Genomic DNA, 22,256 nt, shown 5'->3' on the forward strand with positions numbered 1-22,256 from the left:
TCATTCCAGTGTGCGGAATTACAGGGCGGGAGACATTAATGGGTATCGGTCGTACGGGTAGTTTGGTTGAGGCTGCACTAAATGCGGCCTACTTGTTATCACCGGGTATGAGATGCTCGCTCGCTTGTTAGAATTTAAACGGCAATGGATTTAATTATTAATACCTATTATTTAGGGAAAACAATGTCGTATAATTTTACGTCAAGAAATCCTTTTTTTCCACAGCTTTTTAATTTGTTTCCCCAAATGTATCCAAATAAAGCTTGTGATGCTGAATGAAACATTGATACTCGCCTTTTATAGTAGCTACAGTATAATGAATTTATCTTAAATGGATGCAAAAATATTCATACATTTAGTTGATGGATTTATCTGTTTTATAAGAGAGATACCTATTTTAACATGAAAAACACATTGCAAATAAAGATATGTTTATATGTGATGACCGTGGATGATGTGAAAATACTTTCAATAATATTTGCATTATTCATTATTTTGATTAAATCAAAAATGTATATAAAAACAATACATATAAGCATTTATTAATCTTACACTAATTGTGCACTAAATTACACGGGTTTGGACAAATTAATGAAAAAAAAAAACCGTAGGCTACATCTACATAAATGATTTAGCATGATTAAAGCACAAACAGCTAGGCTTTATGGATGACGTTAAAAATACTTTCAATAGCCTATTTAAAATGTTTGATTCTAGTGATTAGAGCTAAAATTCATTTTTAAAACACATGTGGACAAATTAATCATAAATAATTACATCCACATCATTTTTTTAACATGATTTTTTTCATAATTTCTTGTCTCAACGTGGCCTGAATGAATGCTCACGACAGGTTAGAAAAATAGCTAAATTAGCTACTATAGAATTAACATCAGTTGTTCTTTCTTTTGTTTAATTTTCTTTTCTCCCTCTCCTTATCACTTGTCAGCTCTCTTTCTTTCCTTATTCCGTAAGTGTGAATAAGTGTGTCTTTAAACCAATGCAGCGTAACATATTGACTGTGACAGCCCACCCTGCATAGTCCATAGGAGTCCAGCGTACACTCGTACTTCTGCTTGCCAAAAACTCCATCTGCCTTGCTCGACCAGCGCCACCGTAGTTCGTATCCGTTATCCATTATGCCTATGCTGCTATCTGTGATGATTCCTGCAAACCATGCCAGCTGGTGCTGAGAGCTATATTTACAAACAGCTGTTGTTACAGGTAAAACACCTTATTCAGAGAGGGAACACGGGTTGAGGACAAGTCATTTCAAACAGAAAAAGGAGGATTTTTAGTTAAGGGATTTCATTTAATGAGATTTATCTTTCAAAGCTTTATAATATACACACACAGCTCCATAAGCAGGCAAACATAGACATGAGAAACAGAAACCTCACAAAGATAAGCAATATTTAAATTTTTTCGTTTCATTAAAAGTGATTTCAGAAATTGAATTTTGGTCAAAAATATTCAAAAATATTATTAGGACAGTCCCATTGTATTTTCCACTAATGCCAGTTTTCAGTTTAACCACATGAGCATATTATCTGAAATAGCCTACATAATAAAATACACTAAAACTCATTTTAGAAACTTTTTTTCAAATCTTATTCTCAATAATATTTAATTGTATTATTTATTTTATAATAATATCTAACAATATTTCTAAATAATATACCTGATAAATAAAAAATATTTAATTATAATATTTAGCTTCCCATTTTCACCTGTTAAAAAGAGAGGAAGAACAAACATGACCTTTTGGCATTCATTTTCCTAACATAAATCCTCAGAGAGCACGTCACCCTCTCACCTCTTCTCTTCCCCTACATGGTCATCTATTATAAGGGGAAGACCAGGAAGCCTGAAAAAGTAGAGTACTTCCAGCCTCCCATTAAGTTGCCCCTTTCTAGCTTGAGGTAAGCCTTGTCCCCTCGCTCCATGATCACAAGGCCTGCATTCGTGGCTGCCTCCCGTGTCACATCCTGGTCTCCAGCAAAGGCTGAGATCATCGGCCATCCATTCAACATCAAACTCACCTGTGAATGGGAAACAATGTCACTTCTTTCTATTAATTACTCATTATTTACAGTTGAGTCTATGCCTACACTATAAAGGTTCCAAAAGGGGGTTTTCACAGTGTTGCCATTGAAGAACATTTTTGTTTCTCAGTGTGTAGAACAGTTAAAAAAATCTAAAGAACCTTTTCAGAGCTTTTAAAGAGTGAAAGTATGTACCTGTATGGTTTGTCTGTTGTATGCCTTCACCACATGGAAATTGAAGCTGTACACCCCTCGTCTCGGGGCAAGGAAGATACTGCTTTCTTGGTCAAAATGGCTGCCAACGTTCACCAAGATCTGACAAAAACTGACTGATTAAACAGAGCAAAACTACACAAGTGTATTTTTGTGTGTGGAAAAATTCCTTACCTGGTCAAAATAGATGATCATGGTGCGGTTGCTCATATCTGTGGGCTCATGGTTGGTTTGGCGTGTGGCAGAAAAGGCCACACGGCCGGTACCTGAACGCACAGACATCCCCAGTGCGTTACCTGCTGGTTCTGAGGAGGGTGTTGAGTCACAGACCACCAGGCATTTACCCTCCAGTACTATGGGCTCCGTGTCGTTTTGCCCTCTGACCACTAGAGGGCCGATTAGCAGAAGTACAGCTATTGGTAGCCCAGAGCTGGGCAGCATTGTCTTATTATTATTTATGGCAAATTTTTTTATGAAATTAGGTGCAAATCCTCCCTGCGATTTGGTCAAGTATGACGTCTTCAGGAAAATTGGGAGAAATAAGTGAAGGATCGTGAAAAACTGAGATGTTATGAGCTTTTTTAAAAGTTATCTTTAAATCCTTGGCTCTGTCTTTCACCCTCACTCTTTCTCTCTATTTTGCAGTCACCCTCCTGACTGTCACAGTTTCCTGACGAAGATATACTTCTGTGCTATCTTGTTAAATTGCCTGCAGGGGACCAAAGGCAAGGACACTTAGAGGTTTCTCATCATCCCAAAAAAAATCCATCATCATAGCCAACCTGTGAGAAGACACAGAGAGAGAGAGAGAGAGAGAGAGAGAGAGAGAGAGAGGGAGTCAGAGGAGCTCTGCTAGCCAACAGGTATGCTTGTGTGTATGGGGGAGGAGGAAGAGGAGCAGTGAAGGATGAAGATCATGAGGTAACACTTTGGATCTCTTTCAGCTGAGGGGAGTATAGCGTCCAGGAGAGAGTGAGAACAAGAGAGAGAAAAAAGAACAACTCCACTGAGAGACCATCTGTCTTTAACACGCTCTCACTTCCCTCCTGACGTTCCACAACATGCAGGACCTCTCTCCTCCCTACACAGATCCTCTATCCCTCTCTCCTTTGCTCATGCGTATTGGCTGAACCCTCTCTCTCCTCTGTGCTTTGGCACGCTACAACGGCAACAATATGCAAGTCTTGAAACCAAAGAATGTACATCTCGGAATATTAATATATAGTACATCTATATCAGGTCTTAATTGGCACCACTCACCAGTTAACTTACTATTCAAGTCATGTTTATAGTCTTTATGAAGCAGTGACATTTACAAAGGTCAACTTTCTTTGCGTCTGGTCTTGAGTGAAACCTCAGTGTTTGTGCACTTTCAATAAGAACTAATTCTGCTCAGTGCAGTGCTGTCTTCTTCTTTCACAAGCCAGCAGCTTTATTTTCGTCACAAAACTTCACTCACCCCAAATTAATACATTATCTATCATTTTCAATATTCCAAACTCTGAATCACCTTACACTTTCTTAAGCAATTTTTTTGCCTTGTTTTCATGTAAAATATCCATATCTCTAAAAAAAAGAATAATGTACTTGAGAAGCAAAAGATTATAAGAATTATAATGTGTAAGATTATAAGACTTTTCAGAAAATGTCTTTCCTTGGCAAACAGTTTGTTTTTATTAAAGCACAAATCTAATAAAATATACTGAGGTTTCAAGGATGTTTAGATATTTGTCAGGAAAACAAGTCAAAATATATAAGAAAAGGATTGTGTGTGCTAAACAATCTTTTACTAAAGCCTCTTTCCTATAGGGATAAACACAAGATGAAATTAAGTTTTTGTAATAAGAAAAAATAGCAAAATCACCTGATTTAGTGGGCTGTTCCTCGGTTTCCCAGGTGTAATGATGCGAGGTATCAAAGCTTCTGTAGAGAAACACTGAATCTGACAGATCTTCCTACTCATCCTGTCTCCCAAGACCCTCCCCTTCCCACCCACTCCACCAGCTTCACCTCTCCCTCCCTCGCTCCCTCTCTCACTTTCTATAATAATCTTATCCATGTAAGTATTCTTTGATGTAAAATCTGGAATTAACAAGTAAGTCATTTTTTTTTTTTTTGAAAATGTATCACAACAAATGAGAGGTTTGCATTCCCTTTTCATCTCAATGGCAGATTATCAGCTGGTGCAGGACAACTTGGAAGTACATTACTTAAAACCTGTAATCTTTGCTGAGGGGTGAACTTTTTAATCATATGAACTGTAAATTACATCTGACAGTTCTAATTGGCTGATGGCACCACAAAAATGGACACAATCCTTAAACAATCACAAACCCTAGAGACTGTAACATAAAATTATGCCTACGGGGAAAGATATACATCTATTTTATGCATTTAAAGCACAAAGTATACTCTACACGTATGTTGCACGTACAACAGCGCCAGTGCTGGGCAGTAACTGATTACATATAATCTGGATTACGTAATCAGATTCCAAATGTAGGACTTATAATTAGATTTTTATAATTATATATATATTTTAAATGTTTTAAAATGATCTTAATCAGATTACAGTTACTTTATGGATTACATTACTACATATTATTCACACAATAGTATTCATAATGTATCGATTCTACCTAATTCTTTGTTTTTAGTTGAAAGCGGTGTTGAGTAAACGGCCCTAAAAGTAATACAATTAGTAATATAGATTACATTATTGTCACGCTTCCAAGCATGGTTTAGGTAGAAGGCAGAACAAAGAAGATTTATTCAAATAGACTTTATTAACAGAACGCAAACCTTAACCAAACCAAAACAAACCTTAAACATGAAAAAAAACCGTACTAAAAAAGGGAACAGAAACACAGGCATAAATACCAAATGAAAAGATGATTGTGGTATTGTAATGAGTAACCAAGGAGACAAATTAGCGTTAGAACAAAGGAGACAGAAAACTGATGAGTGCAAACTAAAAGTCCATGAAAATGAAATTAACTGAACATAACTGTGACAGCAACCCCCCCCCCCCCCCCCCCCCCTCGCTCCATTAAAATGGCTAAGGAGGCGGTTCAGGGGGGCAGACGAAGGGCTGGTGAAGGAGTTAGTCCTGGTGGAAGGAATCAGGGCGTGATGATGGTGGAAGAAGCCAGGGTGGCGAGGATGTGGGGAGGGGCCAGGTGGTATTCCAGAGCACAGCCAGGATGGAAGCCCACAGACTTCGCAGGAGAGAGTAATGGCAGGGATTTCCTTGACATGTCAACGACTGATGCTGGTGGAGCCACAGGTGCAGACTGAGAGCCGATGGAACCGGGCAACTCCGAAGACTTCGGAGGCCACGACAGAGCTGCAATGACGACCCCACCAGGGGCGACCGGGGTACTGGAGGGCTGAGGCACAGCCAGAGGGGGGCGGAGCCATAGGGGTGAAAAGCCGGAGTGCAGCAGATTGCTCATACTTACATGGCACAGGACAGATGACCTCAGACTGAGGTAGAGCTGGTGGTCCAAGGGAGCCCGGTGCAGCTGTAGAGCCGATGGTCCCTGGTGGAGCCGAAAAAGGGAGGAGCAAAACGGAGGAGTCAGGGTGACAGACCGAGGTGGAGTGACAGGATCAGTGGCCGGGGGATCCACATGCTCGGGTGAAGCTGGTGGCCGTAAGAACCGAGGCTTATCCATACTGCAAAGCGTCAGGGTAGAAGATGAGGGACTGCAGGGAACCAGCGAAGATGGAGGGTGTAGGACTGGCTGGATCTTGATGAGACGGGAGAGAGAGGTGGAGTAGGAGCGGTGACGATAACACAATATCAATACGGGTGATGGCACAGGTTGTGTGATGGGCAGGACCAGCGGCAATGAAAGCACAGACGATTCAGGGCTGGATAAGACCAGCGATAATGAAAAGACATTCATACTGGTATGGACTGGTGGTGAAAAGAGTTTGTGGGTGGGCAGGGTGGGAAGTGCTACCTCCGTCTCCCAGTCGATAAGCCTCTCATCCGTGTGCAGCTCCACCAGCATTCCCTCTGGCACAGATGTTGCCCGGCTGACACATCTGTACAGACTCACTGTGAGGCTTCGGCTCCGGGACGATGGTTAGCACTGTCCTCATCACAGGCACATACAACGCGGCAGGTGTTAGCTCCATGTCTGCAATGGGCTCTGGCTTCTTATCTGTGGTGTTGGGTGAAGGCTGGCTGGGCTCTGGGCTTGGCGCGGTGCCTCCCCTACATGAATTCCGCACACCGGTGAATTGCCTTTCTTCAGTTACCTTCCTTCAAATCAGGTAAGTTCAAATGGAAAATAATAGTTAGCTTCAATTCAGTTAAGGGATTTGAGAGCATAATTTTTCAAAGAAGTTTGCTGGGCAAGCAGGCAAAAACGACAGGTGTATTCCACAAAAGGAAGCCTATCATGAGCGAGGGCAGAAAATGCTGTAGCAATCTCCATCGCCTTTTCTTTTCTTTTCTTTCATTTCTTGGTGTAGGTAGAAGGCAGGACAAAGAAGATTAATTCAAATCAATTTTATTAACAGACCGCAAACCTTAACCTAACAGTAACGAGAACCGACAAAGGGAACAGAAACACAGGCGTATAAATACCAAACGGAAAAATTATTGCCAAAAAAAAAGATGATTTGTTCAACAAGTGATACAAAAGAGGGAACTGATGAGTAAACATAGAGATTAACTAGAACTTAATGAGTAACCAAGGAGACAAACTAGTGGCGGGAAACTGAAAACAGAAAAGACAGGAAACTGATGAGTGCAAACCAAAAGTCCATCAAACTGAACATAACTGTGACAGTTACTAACTACAATTTTCGCCATGTAATACTAATTTGTAATCAGTAACAAACTATTTGCAAGTAATCTACCCAGCATTGAACAACACATGTGCGAGTGACTTGAGCGCTTGAAGACAAAGTCCACTAGATAGAATTCATATAGGCCTATTCATCAAAAAACATATAACACCTTAGGAAATTAAAGTTTTAACAGCAATGACAGTTCCCATCTTTACCCAAATCCAAGAGGTAAATGCAGTCATATTTTCTTGAGGATGGTGACCCTGCTGTTCAGCTCTGGTTTGTAGAGGCCAAAGCCCAGGCAGAGGGGCTGGGTGAAGCTGGTGCTGAAATTGTGCAGGGGGAGCATGGTGGAAGACGTTCCTACTTCTGAAAAGGTGATGGAGCCAGAATTATAGTCCAGAGCAACTGCCAAATGGTTGCCAGACATTTTTACGGAGAGGTGGGTTTTCTTTCGGTTATGCCAGGCAGCAAGTTTTCTGTCATGCTGCTGTGTCAGGCTCCAGGATATCTGAGCAAGATAAAAAAAAATCAAATACTGAAATGCACAAGAAATAATGGATTATACATATTAAATGGGCTAGGCCTCTGACATTAGATGCTTAGAATAATAAGTTAGTATTTTTTTAAAGATACATCTTCAGATGATAACGATGAATACAAAATTTAAATGTTACATTGTAAAAAAATATTAAATAATAATGCTTTATGTATTCATTTCTATACACTGGTCATAAATAATGAGATTGCATACCAATTGCACACAATTATTATTAATGAAAATATATTAATTTATATTTTAGGGAGGGGGTCCCTTGGAGGTCATCATATTTGGGGGTCTGTGGCATCCAAAAGTTAGAAAACCCTTGTAATAGGGTTCTAATACACAATCTACCTTATTGCAACCAAAGGCCGTGCCCTCTTTTGCTTTTCTTCCAATGCTGTGGTAGGTCACTGCTATATCCCAGAAGCCCTCCACCTCCAGCTCCCAATAATGGGTTCCTGAAGAAAATATCTGACAGGAGACCACCTGAGACCAGTGGTCAAAGCGGTCAGGATGCTCAGGAACAGGCAACCGGTTTTTTATCCTCATCACTGAGCGTAGGTCTTCAGAGATATTCAGGAGTGGATGGGCAGAGTTTTTGTCCAGGGTTAATGGACTGCTTACTAAATAACAAAGAGAAACTGGCATTAGAAATGTAACCACTAGATGGCACTATTAAACAAGGCAAATGAAGCAATAATGCTGTTTACAGTAAAAACAACATGCTGAAAATATGTATTAGGATCATGCTTAGGTTAGCTGGAAATCAATAGTAAGAATTAAATTACTTTAAAAAAGAAAAGAAAATGTCCCTCGAATCAGCACCCATCATTGACTTTTATGAATAATAATACGCACAGAGATCTCTCTTGAGCTCAATTAGGCAGCGCAGGGTCTCAGCAATGAATTCTCTGTATTTATTTTCCACATTCTCCAAGACACGTTTCTTATCCATGCTGGGCTGAGGTGGTGTGAACAGAGGAGAGTTGAGAGCTGTCATCATCCTGCAAGAAAGAAGAAAACTACTAGTAGTACATTAAAACATTTACCCCTGCCCCAAGGCTTAAAGGTCCCATGGCATGGCATTTTTCTATTATTTTATAGTGTTTCCTGAGGTGTACTTATATTGTTAGTATGATTTTTACATCATAAAATGTCATAATTTAGAAATAAAAGGCATTTTTTCTATACTGCTGTTTGCCCTGTGGCTGACTGCCCTGCTTCAAGAGGCGTGTCTGCTGTGAGACTTCAGGAAAAACGCCCACTGTTGTGATTGGCTGACATCTTTGCATTTTAAATGAGCGGAGGGGGCGTGGTTTAACGAGGCACGAGCAGGCACGAGTCTGCCAGAGACAGATGGACCTGTGTTCACTTCACATCAGTTCTCTCAGCATGTCTCAGTTCAGGGTGAACTGTTGTAGTTACTAGAATATACTTCAGGTTATTAGTTTATTTCTAGTCAGAGGGGCTGTCACTCATGTCAGAAAGTTAGTAAATTATGGATCAGCGCTGACTCGAGACGCGAACCGTTTAGAACGATTCAGTCCGATTTGGTGAACTGGTTCGGTTCACTAAAAAGAACCGATTCAAAAGAATGATTCGTTCGCGAACAGGACATCACGGAGACGGAGCGATTGCTAACAAAGTTATTTATAGTAACTACTGAGTTGTGAGAGCGCTGTCTGTCAGCGCGAGTTTGTTGTGTTTGTATCTGAGAGTTCTGAATAAACACGAGTCCCAGTCACACCGAGTCCTCTTCATCATTATTCTACCAACTTTGTAACACATGCAATGTACCATTACAGCGAGATGAACGAGTTAGTAAGTTTGATTAAAGCATTATTTCTAGATATGTTCCAATCATATGAATAGCGTCAGTGATGCGCATTGAGTAACTTACACAGCGCAAACAAAGACACAACAGCAGTAATCGAATGTAATCCAGTTTATTGTGGGGAAAGCTGGCTAGCCTAGCCCAGATACCCTCACGCTTACCCCCCTTCTGCTTAATCTCACGCCGCGTTTGGTGCCTCCGCTGTGGGCCAGATGCAGTACTGGGGGTCGGGGATGTTGAAGGCCGAGCTTCGGCGTGTGTGAGGTTTATCTCTAAAGATGTTACTGCTGATGTTAAACAGAAAAGACTGTATGCACATTTTAGAACAGATAGACGCGACGAGGACGTACAAAACACTGACTCACAAGATAGAAAACATGAAAACACCGTTCTGTCGGGAGAGAGAGAAGCCGCAGCGTGTGCACGAATAATAAATAATTAGCTACACATCAGAAATCAATGATCACAGATCAGAAGGAACTGAAGAAAGACTTCTGTTTTCATTTGTACATCCAAACACTGAGAAACTGCCAGTTCACTCGTTCACAAGTAACGTTAATGATCTCTCGAGCGTTTGCATGGGCGTGCCAGATTCTCTGGGCGGAGGAAAGGGAGGAAACCGTTCCTGCTTGGACGTCAAACCAGGAGGCTTCAGGATTGGCTCGTCTGGCCTGTCATTTTCTCAAAGGCAGAGAGAGACAGCCAGAACTCGGGTTTACACCGATCAACATTTCTATCCACTTGGGGACAATATTCAGGCTAGGGGAACTCATATTAATGTTGAAATACCTCATAAAATGAAAATTTCATGCCATGGGACCTTTAAGCATAGTCCCAGATTAAAATGCATATTCCAGCTGTTTTAACTGAAAGTTGCACTGACATATGTAACTTAAATATCCTAATTCACTAAGGTTTAAGCTCTGTTTGTGAAACCAGGCCATAGGCTACATACACTTGCTCTATTTTATTCAAATGCAAAACATATACAACTGCACTCACAAATCACGAGATATTTCTATGTCACTCTAAAACAATCACAGTTTATCTAAATACTTACTGTGAATCCTCTGTCTGATATGCCTGTGAAAAAGTAAGACTACAATGAACAGTTGCAAAAAAATTCTCTCATTTTAGTCTCTTTTATTCTGAATGAAATCTGTAAAGACCCTTTGTAGAGCAACTTTGTTATTACTAAGCCTGTGGATGCATTCAAAAGGTTAATAACGCCATAAACTAATTAACTTGTATCTGTAACTATAGTTTTATGAACAGCCCCTGTCGCTCATGACATTCTGTCATTTATTTTTTGGTGGCTATGTAATGCCATCTACAAAAAAAAGTGATTAACAGTAGCTCTATTATGAAATAAAATCTACGCCAAATAAGCTTTTACTGTATTATTGTTTTCATTATTTTAATGTAAAGTTTAAAACGCATACATTGGATTAGACTTGATAATAAAACATAAAAAATATTATAGTATTGTTCTCAGCGTGTGGTAAATGAGGTTTTATGCACATTTAACCTAGAACCATGTAAACATCAAATTGGTTAAAACGGAGAGGGTACTTTGGCTCCTCATTTTAGTAGTCCTCTACACATCACTGCATCACCTTCATGTCCTCATACCCAGATTAACAGGAAGGGGTCGCTCTCGTCCAGCAGGGAACCGAGGAAGCGGTGGATGCTCTCAGTTTGGTTCAGATCTTCTCTCATCTTGCTGCAGTCTTCCTGCACCCTCTCCATAGCCTGCTGTCTCTCCTGCTCAGTGATGTTTATTACAGCCGACACTAGTCGGCCCACCCGAGTCTGCAAGGTTGAGCCCATCTGTAATGCCTGTGAGACATCACTTACAGAGGAGTCCTCCTAAAACAAACACACATAATGCACACATTCAGTTATGCATGAAATTCTGACCTGTAATCATCATACTTCAGGTTAGGAATCATTTGCTAATTTGATATGAGACACCAAAGACGCTTGAACTTACTATGATGACGCGACAAGCATTCTGATGCTCTTGAAGCATCATTTCACCTTGCTTTACTTTCTCTTCTGCTTTCTCGAACAGGCTCTGTAATTTGACCTATTAAATATTACAAAAGGGCTTTTTAAATTTGAACCCTGGGTTAACAGACTCCTTCATTGTCTTTTATCATGTTTCACAATTTTCAATATTTGGGTTATACCTTGGGTTATAAAATTATATACCTATTGGGTTATGTTTCACCAGTGGTGGAACTAGATTTTTTAACATTATACAAATTGCATAACCCCAACCTGTCAATCTATGTCTAAAAATGCTGCTGATTACTTCACATTACCCCAGATTAGCTATAGATTCCTATACTGAAATTTAAGACACTGTCACTGCACAAACATAACATAGTGTGGTCTGAGTGGGCCATCTGTCTGACTAGTATTCTTAGAATCAATAGGTGGCGCTTGCAACCACTCTTCTGAAACCTAAAATGACAAATGGTCTTGTGGACTTCAATCATACAATCACATGACGGCCACTGTAGGTCCATAAGACTGTATGTTTTGAAGCATGGCAGCTGGTTTATGCTGGTCCTTAGTTGGTTATGAGCTGGTTTGAGCTGGTCCTGAGCTGAAGCTAGTTAGGACCAGCTTAAACAAGCTCAAACCAGCTGGCATGCTTCAAAACTAACCAGCATATGGTTTTTTTTCAACCAGGAATTTGAATGGCGCAACTCCTCCTGGAAATTCGTTTGAAAACATGTGTGATTTTACAAAGACAATAAAATGGTGAAAAGTGCAGTGTAAACAGTCCTAGGGCATTATTAAAAATCCTACAACAGGACTTTCTTCTAAATAGCAAAATAATAGAGCTAATAACTTACTTTGTATTCCTCCTCCACTTTTCTCACCCCCTTGACCTGGTGTTGAGCATGGCGTCCTTCCAGAATACAGTCTTGGCAGACATACTCCCTATCATCCATGCAGTAATACCGGAATACCTCCTGATGGGTGAGACACCTGCGGCGGGATACGTCCCCCAATGGCTCCACCAACAGGTGAGTGCTGTAAGCTGGGCGTTGCAGATGTGGCTGCAGATGCTGCTCACACAGAGAGATCTCACATCGCAGGCAGGTCTTCACTGCTGCTTGGACCTTGTCACCCTCGTCTTCCGGACAACAGTCACATACAACAAGCCCCTGCTCCTCCAGGCATTGTGGGCATACAAATCTTTGCTTGCCACTGCCAGCACTCTGGCTCCAGGCCTCTTGTGCACAGGCCGGGCAAAAGCTGTGGCCGCACGGAAAGGGTTGAGCTCGTCCAAACACGTCACGACACATGGGACATGTGTGCTCTTCCTCCATGGAGCCCATAGCAGTTGTAAATTTGAAAACAATTAATTGAATAATAATTTAAATGTCCACTTAAGCTAAGCAAGGAGATGATTGGTGACTCTGAAGAAGTCAAATCACGGCACACAGATTAATACAGACCCATTTGGATCAAACTAATTAGCTTACTATTTAGTTAATCTGTCTCCTAATCAACTATTTTTAGAAAGCTGTTCTCTTTAACTACCAGATAAATTAGGTAATCTCTCATTAATTTCTATTATAAAGGGTGTTTTTTTTTTGTCTATGTAAGTTAATATGCTGAGACAACTTTAAGTTACTCTTTAGGTTTATTTCTCCAAAAAGTGTAAACACTAGCAAACTGGCACTATCAGAACAATGCAGTTTGTTGAGTATCCCAACGATTGGGATGAGATCTGTTTGAAAAGCAATGGAAGAGTGTTCGGAAACTGTTTGAAATCAGTTATTAAGGCACAGAAATGCAGAAATGACACTTGATTTATAACAAATCTGACCTAATTAACCCTAAAGTTTTCTTTGCAGACAATTCCAGACCCAACTGGGGAATCAAGAGTTCGACTTCTCAGTGGCCTCTTGACCTGAATTAGTTGGTTACAATTACATGGTTGGCATTATTATGTATAACCTATAAAACTGGGGGGCAAAAAATTAGACTTACCCTTTGTGTTCTGCAGCCTTTGGTGAAAGCAGGATGTCTCCACACAGAAGCACAGCTCAAATGTACATGTAAGAGTGTGCGTGTGGGGCAGCTGGCTTATCCTGCAATGACTTCTTAACCAGACTGACTGACCTCTCAACACAGAGAACTGTTAAGCCATCACGTGACCTGTTCTTCACAGAAGCAATATGAGGGATACATGTGGGAAAGAAATGAAAGTAAATCAATTTCACCTGTTGACTGTTTAACCAACACTGAAAGCTATATCAAGATATAGTGTAATAAAGTATTCTGTTATATATTAGCTGTAATGCTACACAGACGTTACTGAAGACAAAAACAAGCAATACATTCAAGTGCTAACAGTGAATTTAAACCATGGAAACTGAAGATTGGAAGCACTGCATGATGTCAGAATGTATTTTTTAAATCTAATATTCTCTTTATTTTCACTTTTTACATACCACATTGCCCTAAGAACAGCATGTACATTTGGTGACCTACTCATCAAAAGTTATTACATAAAACAATGGTAAATGTACACATAGCTCTTAAAGAAATAGTTCACCCTTAAAATGAAAATACAGCTAAATAGTTCTATTACATTTGTCACATAATATTTTTGTAACAGACCTTTAAAAATTTGTTTAAGTTTTTGTTTGTTTGTTTGACAACACAAATATACACACAAACACAACAAAGACAAAAACTGTCATTTGGTCTTTTTGTTCTTTTTTCAAATGTTTTTTAAGTTTTTTATTCATGCAGGCAGTTCAATTTAGACACATAATAAAAAATAAAGGTCAAAGAAGGCTTGTTGTGACTCTAAGATCCTTAGGGGGATGGGGGGTGGAGCTATTTCATCAGGAAGCTAGGTTTATCAAGTGCAGAAACGCATTTAGTACAGTCACAGAAAATGCTTGAAGATTCGTTATTTTATAATTTATAAAAAAGGAAAGACTGAGAACTAAGAAAAAAGGAGAGACATAAAAGAAGACTGAAGCAAGCTTCAAAAAAACTTCAAACTGATAGTGTATGACGCACAATGGAGGCAAGAGAGGATCGTCATGACAGTGAGTTTTCCTCATTTTCTACATACATTATTAAAAGTTCGACAACAACCCTATATAATATATTTTTAGTAAGTGGATGATCCGACACGAAAGTCGTCAAAAATATTGAATATATAAAGTTTATATATAAAGTCATTATGTATTGTTGTTCAAAGGCTAAAAAAATTATAAGGATGATACACAGATTTTACTCCCAAGAAGTAAAACAATAATGCAAGGCAAAAATGTTTTACTTTCTACAAATGCGAGAGAACTCATTGTAGTTAGTGAAAGTAAAACCTATAGGCAGAGCCGGCCCAAGGCTTAAGCAAGGCAAGTTTATTTGTATAGCCCATTTCATACACAATGGCAATTCAAAGTGCTTTACATAAGAAATAAGAATACCATGTGTAAGAATTAAAAATAAAAACAAGGATAATTAAAACAGTTGTAAAGAAAATTTAAAAGATAAAAATAAAATGGTGACAGATGCATAAGAAATAGAAATATAGCCTACAGTTGTAAAGATAACTAAAAAGAATAAAATGATGAACAATGAACAATGGAAACTAAAACAGTTAATAAAAGAATAAAAAGATGATGCATAGATAAGATAAGGTGCAATCAGTCGGACATACAGTGGCACAGTGCTCATTCAGTAAATGCACAGCTAAACAGATGTGTTTTGAGTCTGGATTTGAAAGTGGCTACTGTTGGAGCACATCTGACCTAAAAGCAGACTCTCCTTGCTTTGAGTGAACCCTAGGTATTTCTAACTGACTTGATCCTGATGATCTGATCCTGATGATCTAGGGCCCCCCAAGAGCACATTAAATGACTTGCTGCATGTAGGCTAATTTAATAATTGATTGAAATCGCGAAATAGCCTTAAACAATTACAAAATAAACTGCAAAATGTTACGTTTTCTAGTACACGGATTGATTCTGACAGCGCTGCACAAGCTGAAAAATCATCTGAAACTGTGCTACTTGTTAGTTGCTCGGTAACCTTTTTATGAATGGATGGATTTGAGAATGTGACATGGTTTAGTGCGAATATCTTAATCTGACTGCATGTTTTGGACGGAGTAGGCTCCAGCAGCTTTCAGTTTCTCCGCAAGTTAAATGTTTTTCTGCATGTGCTATATCGTCCCTTTGGAATCGGTCTTTGTCAGGTGATGTTATACTCGTGAGAACTGAAGTGCATTATGTTGGGCCACAGTCCATTGCGTAATGCAATGGACTGTGGCCTACATTAAACCTTAAATAAAAGGTTTACTGAGCTGTTTACACAGTCATATACAATAAAAGAGCCTGCACAGCGACAGGAAATAAAAATTAGAGGGGTCACGAACTGGCTTTTTTTATTTTTTTATACTGTTGTCTGAGGTCAACTTATGACGTTCACGTGGTTTTTACATTCAAAAACATCATTATGAAAAAGTAATAGGCTATTTTCTGCCTTGGTTTTGAGGCTCTCTGAAAAATGCTCGGTTTTGATGGGCGTGCTGCACTGAAGACTTGGAAGTAAACCCCCACGGCTAGGATTGGATATGATTTGCATATTTAATGAGCTTCATCTCCCCTCATTACATGTGGGGATTGTTTTGAAAGCTGGAGTAATGCTCACAGGGCTCGAAAAATATCTTTATCAAACAAACACAGTGATTCATCTCTCATCCACCCGCGATTGATTGGAATGTTATTTTTGTATTACTTGGCCGGCCCGATCAGTGAATATAACCGCAAACCGTATACACACACACGCACACACACGCACAAGAAAGGAATGTTATTTCACTATTTAAGATAGCCCGTCAACAGGCCAGTGATACGTCTTGGTAGCCCGTCTGAATAACACATATCCCCGGGACGTTGGGCTTTGCGAGCACTGCCGTTACAAGTCCGAGTCTGATCACGAATTAACCAATAACACCTTCTCCAGCCTGTGACAGCGTGCTAAGGTATGTAATCAATAGCAAATATCAAATGATCTGTAACAATGCAATACTAACACATATAAGAAAAAAACATGTTTTACACACATAAGTGTGTTGCACCGTTCCTGTCGGATCTAATATAGAAGGCACAGCATTGTGTTTTAATCTCAATATGTCTGCAAATCCAGTCTCGACCTGTGTCTTGTTTACAATCGATTCTGCTGTGAAATGAAGCGAACAAACGCGCAATGCCTTACGCACGTAAGCTGGAACCGGCATGCTCGGTAGCGCAACCCGTTTAGCTCTACGAGTTGGTGGGCGGGCTAGAGGCGGTGCTTCTGCATTCTATGACGTCAGTGGTCAACATATTCTGAGATCTCTCATTTTCTGGGCCTGGTTTCAATAAAAGCTTTTTTTTGACTAACAAGGACGTTTTCAGCTCTGAAACTTACAGGATGTTCTTATTTCACAATGAACTTTTATATATCAAAGGCTCAAAGGAAAGTTGATTTCTCAATTCATTACCCCTTTAATGCAAAAAAAAAAAAAACCACTGCCTACCTTACCAGAGCATGTGAGCAAAGCAAAGCTTAGCTTCACTCATGAACAGCTCACTGGTAAAATGACGTGCACTCAAATCCCGCTCCGACATGATATTTCTCTGTACTGTAGCGAGTCAGTCAGTAGCAATACCTCAAAGATGGCACCACGGTGACGTCACACACAACAAACCCACGTGTCTGACAAAGACCGAATAAAAGGTTATATCGGACATTTGTCAAAATTGAGTTATTCACATTCTTACTCTGTGACAACTTCTTTATATTATGTGTTTTTTGTTAAGTTGTGAACATTTTGGAACTTTTTATTTAGAAAATAAAATGGTTCTTTCTACACAGTCGAATGCAAAACAACTTTAAAGCAGATATGCTTTATATGTCAGAATGCAGATATAATCTTATAATTCCAAGGTGGCGATATGTTTGAGTCGCTTACAATTAACATTTGGGAACGCAACATGCGTCAAACATCTTTCCAAATTCATAATGAGAATAATTTATAAATCTGTTGTTGTTAAAGCAGCACTAGGTAGGTTTTGCTCTCGGGGTCCCCCTACAGTTGGGAAACAGTATTGTCCTCTACTACTGTCTTAAACTCTTGTCATCTTACATCAGTGGATGCATCGCACATGCATTTGTTGACATGACAACTATGATAGCCCTGAACACTGCAGTTCACATGCAGGTGTTCTGCTTGTGTCGCGTGTGAAATGTCTTCATCCCAGGTACAGTGGCATATGTTTCAGCATGTCATAGTTGGGCTCGGGCTCGCACGTCCGAATTTAAGGAAGTGGGGGTGGTGGTGGAAGTGACGTATATGCCGTAAAGCAGTCGAATTTTGTAGTTCTTTTTGTTCTCGGGTTACTACCCGAAACCCGAAGTTTAAAAGTACGATTAAAAACGATGCAGACCCCGTCAGGCTATGGCAGACGTGTCATTCAACCTATTGTAAGTCGATGTATCATCACAAGAGTCTTGAAAATATATTATGAAGGTTGAAAAGTTACCTAGTGCTGCTTTAATAAAAAGAAACACTACGGTCTTCCTGCGTGTTTCTGCCAAAATAAAAGCTATGTTTAATGTTTGAAAGAAATCAAAATTTCTTGTTTTTAAAAGAAGTCTTGTAATGCTCACCAAGGCTGCATTTATTTGATAAAAAATACAGTAAAAACTGTAATATTGTGAAATATTACTCCAGCATTAGCAGCTGTTTTCTATGTGAATAGCCTATATAGTAAAGTACAATTTATTCCTGTGATTAAAACTGAATTTTCAGCATCATTACTCCAGTCTTCAGTGTCACATGATCCTTCACAAATCATTCTCATATGAGGATTTGATGCTCAAGAAACATGTATGATTATTATCAGTGTTTTTTTATTTTATTTTTTTATTTAGGATTCTTTGAAAGCTTTTATTTCAAATAAAAATTGTTCTTTTGAACATTCTGTTCATCAAAGAATCCTGGGTAAAAGTTAGCATATTCAGCATAAGAGACTACTTAAAAAAGTACATATCCCAGTCTGAACTGTACTGTAAGACTTTGAATATTAACACCTGACCACTCTAGCTCTGTAGCAATAAAAAATAAAAAAAAACGTTGAAGGATAAAAACATGACAGGCAGACATGATGCAAGCAACACAGCTACAACTAATAAAATTGATAATGGCTGTGTGAATTATTAAGAATTGACAACAGTCAATCGTATTGGTGGCACAGAGGAGCCCCCAAATAAAAATATGCTTAGGGCCCTATAAAGGCTTGGGCCGGCCCTGCCTATAGGTTTCATCAAGTTACAATGTCTTTTAAAATGTCATAAGATATTGCAGTTTAGGATAAATGTTTGTATGTACAAGTTTTCTTTTTCACACTTCTAGCTTTGTAACCTTGTCAAAACTATCCTCTGACTTGCCACCCAAGGCTTAAAATCAAAACAACAATGCAAGGCAGCATATTTGGCTATTATGTATTTACAATGGTTTTTAAAATGGAATTTCTTTAATACTACAAACCACATGCATGTGAACATGCACATGAAAAGTACACAATCTATATATTTGACTATACATCTGAAATATGATAATTAATCTGTAAACTATACATATGATAATAACAGATTCATAAATGTTCTCTTGCAGATTGTCCCGTTCTTCCAGAGATAAAGGTCATTATAATGGGTAGTAAAGCAGAATTCAAATGCAGTGCGGCTAATACCATCCTTGGTCAGGAAGACTGTAAAGTGAAAGAAGAAATAGTAAAGAATGAGATGAAACAGAGGACCGTTCAGAACAGGTCTGTAAGTTTGGTGCTGACACCAGGATGGTGGAGGAGCTTCACACTGGCAGAAAGTGCAAAGTCTTTAAAGATGGAGATTGTGCACAGTTTAAAACTGTGTCCTGCTCCACATGCCTTCCTTCTAGTCATCAATATACACACATCATTCACAAACATGCACCTAAACAGTGTGCTGGAACACATGGAGATTCTGGGTGAGCAGATCTGGAATCACACCATCGTTCTGCTCATGTATAACAACAAAGAGCAGAGAGATGCAGATAACACGCTGCTAATTGAGAGAGCAGGAAAAGAGCTGGATACCTTAATAAAGAAATGTGGGAATAGAGTTCATGTCTTCAATTATACTGCCAGAAGAGGGAAAAATGTTGAAAAACTGTTTCATAAGATAGAGAACTTGGTAGCAGAGCATGAAGGACAGTGCTTTACAATTGACAGCAAACTGTTTGAGGATATGGAGGAAAAGAGAAGAACTGTGAAGAAACGAGCAGAGGAGAGAGAGGTTGAAGTAAAAACAAAGATGCAAACCTTGAAAGAACGTCTAACAGGTATAGTGCATTTGTTTAAAAAAATGCTCATCAGCATTTTACGGTTAATAGAAGATACATAATTATGTAGGCAATACAACCGACTGACTGCTTAGCAGTGTTCATGAACTCTCTCTTTTTTCTGCAGAGAAAAGTTGTGATTTTCCAGAGTTAAGGATGGTCTTGATGGGTGGACAAATTGCAGGGAAGTCCTCAGTTATAAACATCATCCTGAAAAATAAACAAGAAGTCAGTAGGACTAAAAAGTGTGTGATGAGCAAAGGAGAAGTTGACAGGAGAAAAGTCATTTTAATTGACACACCTGGATGGTGGCCGTATGCGTCTGTAAAGGAGACTTCTGAGCCAGTTAAGAAGGAGATCATGTCGAGCGTTACTATGTGTCCACCAGGACCTCATGCAGTTTTGCTGGTTCTGCAGTCTGGTTTTGCCTTCAGTGAGGCACATAGAAGGTCTGTCATGGAGCACATGGAGCTCCTGGGTCGAAATGTCTGGAAACACTGTATAGTAGTGTTCAGCAGGGGCGACTGGATGGGGACCCCCAAAATTGAAGAGCACATTGAGAGTGAAGGAGAGGATCTGCAGTGGCTGATCAATAAATGTGGAAACAGGTATCATGTACTAAACAAAATGTATGATGGGAAACAGGTCAAAGAGTTGATGGAGAAAGTGCAGATGATGGCCAGTGGAAACACAGACTTCCTGACACCTGTAGAAAGCGACAGTGGTTTGGGATCTAACCTAGACATGTTTGAGAGGAGAAGCTTTGATCTGATTCCACCTCAACGTAAGTACATCCTGACAAACTCCCTAGAGAACAAATATTTTTGATTACTGTCAGTCAGTAAAACATGTTTATACAAAGTATTATTTATTATCGATTTTCTTCCTATAGTGGAGGAAGAAGACTACGTCACAAAATGGCTCGAAAATACACCGGACACTGCGTTTGACTACTCCTACTTACCAGACCCTTTTAATGACATTTCAGAGGATGTCGAACAAAACTAAAATCACTGATGGCTTGCAGAGGAAAATACAGACAACCGAAATAGAAAAATAAAGAAAACACTGCATGCAATGATTTTTCATACTTATGTGCAGACAAGTAAAAAGAGCAGGATGGTAAATCATTTACTTGAAAATTTAACAGTTTAACAGTTCTGAACTTGACTTTTGTAATCAGCTTATATCATCAGACTCATGTTGTTTGTAATGGTAATCACACAATTATGCATAATCATTGTTACTGATAATATGTGTATGTAATTTTGTATTTGCTCTACTAGAGTGCTGGAAATGTACATTATTTGCTCTTTCATTGTTCATATTCAAAACAGCCAGGAAACATTGCTTGATTGTATTCTGCACAATCTACATCACATCTACATGTGTTTCATCATCCATCATGGGTTACATTGTAAACTGCCATACATTTGTGAACTAAAAACTTCTTCTTTTAAAAACGTTCTAATACTTTTCTGTTTTATTCAATTGCATTCAATGTTGTTGTCGTGATGTATCTGTATTTACTTTCATTCATTAAATAACTGCTATGAATAGAAATGTGTTTATCCGTGCACGTATGTCGGGTACAATTAAGTTAAAGAGGCTAATTAACCAGAACAGCAAACCATACAAATACAGATGTATCACATAAGATCAAACAGAAAACATTCTCAAGCCTTTAAAATGTTTTATGGAATTTGTTAGTTTACACATATATCGCATGTTGAAGTGGTTTATTAAATGTAACTGTATAAAAATAAAACAATAAAAAGTTTTTTCAAGGATTTGTTACTTTGGCAAGCTTTATATCTAGTAAAAAAAAATTCTTTTTTTCTTGAGCATTTTGACATTGTCTAACCCTTTTATTATTACAAATGTATTTGCTTATGGTTTTCCTCTAACAAACTTGAAGTTTGAAAATATTTTGCAGCCTGCAGAACAGGCTAAAGAAATTATTTGGTGTCTTTTTCTTACTTCAAGAATAATTTAACACAATGTAGCAACATTTAGAAAAGGTGTTGCCACACAACTTTTACCAAAAGTATTGGGACACCCTCCAAAAAATTTATTTCAGGTGTTCCAATCATTTCCATGGACAAAGCTGTATACAATTAAGCACCTAGGCATGCTTCTACAAACTGTGAAAGAATGTGTCGCACTCAGGTGCTCAGTGAATTCAAGCATGGTACTGTGATAGGTTGCCACCTGTCCATTCGTGAAATTTCCTCACTACTAAATATCCCACGGTCAACTGTTAGTGGTATTATAACAAAGTGGAAGCAATTGGGAACAACAGCAAACGAAGTGGTAGGCCACGTAAAATCACAGAGCGGGGTCAGCGCATGCTGAGGTGTGCACAGTGCGCAAGTCGCCAACTTTTTGCAGAGTCAATAGCTA

General features: G+C 39.0%; 3 protein-coding genes across 3 annotated transcripts; 1 reads left to right on the top strand and 2 right to left on the bottom strand.

Annotated features, from left to right (window-relative positions):
* Positions 1-1,844: 1,844 nt before the first annotated feature.
* On the bottom strand, positions 1,845-2,699 carry cbln12 (cerebellin 12; the record flags this gene model as incomplete). Its single annotated transcript, XM_079820458.1, has 3 exons — positions 1,845-2,042; positions 2,241-2,360; positions 2,433-2,699. 3 exons carry the CDS (start codon positions 2,697-2,699, stop codon positions 1,845-1,847), a joined length of 585 nt encoding a protein of 194 aa, XP_079676584.1.
* A 4,068-nt stretch (positions 2,700-6,767) lies between these two features.
* trim110 (tripartite motif containing 110) lies at positions 6,768-12,798 on the bottom strand (the record flags this gene model as incomplete). The annotated part of the gene is made up of 7 exons (XM_079818800.1): positions 6,768-7,575; positions 7,960-8,231; positions 8,467-8,612; positions 10,503-10,525; positions 11,075-11,311; positions 11,436-11,531; positions 12,310-12,798. The coding sequence occupies 7 exons, from the start codon at positions 12,796-12,798 to the stop codon at positions 7,303-7,305; spliced, it is 1,536 nt and encodes a 511-aa protein (XP_079674926.1). The 3' UTR covers positions 6,768-7,302.
* Positions 12,799-14,330: 1,532 nt separating this feature from the next.
* Positions 14,331-21,638, top strand: LOC307127515 (GTPase IMAP family member 8-like). The gene is made up of 4 exons (XM_079818775.1): positions 14,331-14,529; positions 19,149-19,853; positions 19,981-20,637; positions 20,746-21,638. The coding sequence occupies exons 1-4, from the start codon at positions 14,502-14,504 to the stop codon at positions 20,859-20,861; spliced, it is 1,506 nt and encodes a 501-aa protein (XP_079674901.1). The 5' UTR covers positions 14,331-14,501; the 3' UTR covers positions 20,862-21,638.
* The last annotated feature ends 618 nt before the right edge of the window (positions 21,639-22,256 follow it).

Source organism: Gobio gobio (assembly GCF_949357685.1).
Source record: "Gobio gobio genome assembly, chromosome: 6".
In the NCBI taxonomy this organism is placed as follows: Eukaryota; Metazoa; Chordata; class Actinopteri; order Cypriniformes; family Gobionidae; genus Gobio; species Gobio gobio.

Excerpts from the sequence above, each read along its gene's own strand:
- LOC307127515 (XM_079818775.1), top strand. The coding sequence starts at position 14,502 with ATGGAGGCAAGAGAGGATCGTCATGACA. Across the intron at positions 14,530-19,148 it reads AAGAGAGGATCGTCATGACA|ATTGTCCCGTTCTTCCAGAG; the intron begins GTGAGTTTTCCT and ends GTTCTCTTGCAG. Across the intron at positions 20,638-20,745 it reads TGATCTGATTCCACCTCAAC|TGGAGGAAGAAGACTACGTC; the intron begins GTAAGTACATCC and ends TTCTTCCTATAG.